Below are 3,987 nucleotides of genomic sequence, written 5' to 3'. Positions count from 1 at the left end.
CGGCGGCCCCGCCGCATGCCGCACACCAAGGCCGACGAGCTCCGCCGCAAGTGGCACATCCTGGTCGAAGGAGACGAGATCCCGCCGCCCGCCCGCGACTTCCGTGACCTCCGCTTCCCCGAGCCCGTCCTTCGGATGCTCCGCGAGAAGGGCATCGTGCAGCCCACGCCCATCCAGGTGCAGGGGCTTCCCGTGGTGCTCTCCGGGCGGGACATGATCGGCATCGCCTTCACCGGGTCCGGGAAGACTCTGGTGTTCGTGCTGCCCCTCATCATGGTGGCTCTGCAAGAGGAAATGTTGATGCCTATTGTGCCTGGGGAGGGCCCGTTTGGCATGATCATTTGCCCATCACGGGAGCTGGCCAAGCAGACATATGATGTCATCGATATGTTCCTCACTCCACTCAAGCAGGCTGGGTTCCCAGAAATACGACCATTGCTTTGCATTGGGGGTATAGACATGAGGACACAACTGGATGTGGTGAAGAAGGGCGTACATATTGTGGTGGCCACACCTGGGCGGCTCAAGGATCTTCTCGCCAAGAAGAAGATGAACCTTGACAACTGCAGGTATCCATTGGATTTTTGTGATTGATTTGGTGTTTTTATACCTTTGACAGATAACAGAGTATAACTGTTCTGCTAGTCTCTTAGGTTCATAATTTTCTACTAGGTGTGTTGAGCCGGATCATGAAGTTTGAACTAAAACTATGCGATGGCTGAATTGCTAATATGAAAGCTACATAGGATATGCTTTTCAACAATAATAACCCTGTTTTCTGATAAGCTCAAGAAAGAAATACACTTACTCCCTCTGTTCTAATCTTCACTAAAGATCTTGGGATATATTATTGTGGATGACTGGTGAGTATATTTCTGATGGGTAAAACACGTAATTCGTCAGTGAATGTGATGTACATTTGTACATTGCAATAGGAGTGATCACAAGACAATGTTGCTGATGTGAGGGATGTAGGAGTAAGGATGAGGCTAGACTGGGTAGAGAAGATTTGAGATGAGATAAGGACTTCCATCGTTCAAGAAGAGACCTGTTTTCTGATAAGCTCAAGAAAATACACTTACTGCCTTCATTCTAAACTTAACTAAAAATCTTGGGATGCATTTTTGTGGATGGACTTTTGAATGTATTTCTGATGGATAAAACATGTTAATTCGTCGATGAATGTGATGTACATTTGTACATTGCAATAGCCAATAGGGGTGACCGCCAGGCAATGTGGTTGGTGTGAGGGTTGTAGAGGAAGATGAGACTAGACTGGGTAGAGAAGACGATGATATAACAGATAAGGACTTCATTGTTCTTGATTAATGCCAACAATTACAATAGCCATCGTCAAGGGCTGTCCTAACAAATATTGACCAGATCTGAGATTAGTCTAAATGTAAACTTGTCTAACTGAGTAGCAGTGGTGATGGCCTGGGGAGGAATACATGAGTAAGATGAGACCGTAGACTGTAGAGTGTACAGAAGATTTTAGATGAGCCAGTTTCATTGTTTTTCTTGGTTAATGCCCACAATTACAATAGGCATCGGTGGGTTATCCTAGCAAACTTAGGCCATATCAATCTAAATGTAAACATGCTTGATAGATCAAAGAACTAATCCTCATCGTTGGGAAGTAATTAAACTATATAGGAAAATAAATATACTGGCCTGGAGGAACCATCCTGATCCTAGATGCTGACCCACTGCTACCAAGATGTTACTTGCATGGACAATGCCAGTGTATGGTAATTTCTGCATGCATGAATTCATGTGGATGCTCCATTCCCATCCTTGTTGTACATCGTCATCAAAATCACTTGTTATACAAGTGATGCACATGATAAACAAATACTATTCACAAGCTATTGTTTGACAATAGTAACATTGCCTTCTTTCTAATAGATTAGCATCTTTTAAGCAGGGCTTAAGGTTTTGACTTACAAAGGATAAAAGTAAACGTAAGACTTTTGAGTAAAAGTGATATATTGGAAAGAGTTTGTTGTTGTTTCTTGACTTCAAGTTTATGTTTTTTTTCCCGACTTCTACACTGCAGTTATATGTCTGGTATCAATTCTATTTTTGAAGACTGCGCCTTAGCAGCAACAATCTATAATTTCATAGCTCAACCCTTATGATATGGACTGCAATTTGGGAACTTTGCATAATAAATTTGAAGTATGCACCGCTCCAATGAAGAATAAGATACATAAAACGGTTTAATGTTGAATTTTTACATTTCACTAAGGACACTTATTTAGCAGTACATACCTGCTGTTTAGTTTCAAACCATCTTCAGTTGCTGTTTTCCTTATAATATTATCAGAAACATAACTGCATAGTTGTAATTAACGAATGCTGAAAGTTGAGTGGCTCTGGACCAAATTTAGGGGATTAGAGCTGTCAATCCTCCATGCTCCATATGTGTGCACTGTGAAGTATCAATGTCCAAAGACCAGAATATGCCCCCATTACCTAGGAGATAACCATTTTTTAATGCAAGTGTTTTAGCCTGTATTATATTGTTCTACATTGGATCATTTATACTAGTAAAACCTCTTCGAGCTTCTTTAAGGAGTTAAGCAGACAGTGTTCAAAATTCTTAATAGCGCTTTTCTTGATTTGCACAGGTATTTAACTTTAGATGAAGCTGATAGGCTTGTTGATCTTGGATTTGAAGATGACATTCGGGAGGTTTTTGACCATTTCAAGGCACAAAGGCAAACCCTTCTTTTTTCTGCCACTATGCCCAAGAAGATTCAGAACTTTGCAAAGAGCGCCCTTGTAAAGCCAGTTATTGTCAATGTTGGAAGAGCTGGAGCAGCAAATCTGGATGTCATCCAAGAAGTTGAGTATGTCAAGGAAGATGCCAGAATTATATACCTCCTTGAATGCCTTCAAAAGACTCCACCTCCTGTTCTTATATTTTGTGAAAACAAAGCTGATGTTGACTACATCCACGAGTATCTTCTTCTAAAGGGTGTGGAAGCTGTTGCAATCCACGGAGGCAAAGATCAGGAGGAGAGACAGAATGCGATTGAGTTCTTCAAGAATGGAAAGAAGGATGTTTTGGTGGCTACTGATGTTGCCTCAAAGGGTCTTGACTTCCCTGATATCCAGCACGTGATTAACTATGACATGCCTGCCGAAATAGAGAACTATGTCCACAGGATTGGTCGAACCGGTCGATGCGGGAAAACGGGAATAGCAACTACGTTCATCAACAAGAACCAGACAGAGACTACGCTTCTTGACCTCAAGCACCTGCTCAAGGAAGCGAAGCAAAGAATACCACCAGTGCTTGCTGAGCTCGTTGACCCGCTGGAGGATGCTGAAGCTATTGCCAAGGAGAGTGGTGTCAAAGGATGTGCATTCTGTGGTGGCCTTGGGCATCGTCTTGCTGACTGTCCAAAGCTGGAGCACCAGAAGTCCGTGGCGATCGCTGGCTCCAGAAGAGATTACTACGGCGGTGGAGGTTACCGTGGAGAAATATGATTACATCATCATATTATTAAGAGTGTATGCTTTATCAAGAGGTAAAATGCTGCAGCTTCAGCTCATCCATGCTTGAGATATCTTAAGAGTGAAGTATCATGCAAATCTGAAGTTCCCTCCTTAGTCATCGTATCCTCGAAGATTTGTCATCACATTATGTTTCAAGTGATGACGACTTTTGATGTAATATATTTCTCTGCATACGAAGCTGTACTGTTGTAATACTATGTATATTGAGTGGCAGATTTTTCTGTGAGGAGGGTATTATTTCTTGAGCACCAGTATCATATGTCTAAATAGTGATCTAAACGCTTTTATATTTCTTTACAGAGGAGTAACAGAGAGTGAGGGCTGTGAAGCTGTAATAGTTATATTGGCCGTCTTTTTTTTTTGGATGGAGGATATTGGCATCTTTTAGGGAGCTTGGACGAGCATCACACTAGTTTGATTTATTGTTAACAGCTTGAAAGTTCAGAACATCTGCCATGG

At 42.1% G+C, this 3,987-nt stretch overlaps 1 protein-coding gene across 1 annotated transcript; it reads left to right on the top strand.

The window, feature by feature from the left end:
- Positions 1–8: 8 nt before the first annotated feature.
- LOC125530278 (DEAD-box ATP-dependent RNA helicase 35A) lies at positions 9–3,779 on the top strand (the record flags this gene model as incomplete). The annotated part of the gene is given in 2 exon segments (XM_048694669.1): positions 9–569; positions 2,634–3,779. Coding segments are annotated over 2 exon segments (1,426 nt in total), but the record flags the coding sequence as incomplete, so codon positions are not given.
- Between the last annotated feature and the right edge of the window lie 208 nt (positions 3,780–3,987).

The sequence above is a fragment of the Triticum urartu genome, unplaced genomic scaffold (assembly GCF_003073215.2).
Source record: "Triticum urartu cultivar G1812 unplaced genomic scaffold, Tu2.1 TuUngrouped_contig_6197, whole genome shotgun sequence".
In the NCBI taxonomy this organism is placed as follows: Eukaryota; Viridiplantae; Streptophyta; class Magnoliopsida; order Poales; family Poaceae; genus Triticum; species Triticum urartu.
Note: the sequence above shows the minus strand (reverse complement) of the source record. Positions and strands in the feature narration are given on the sequence as shown.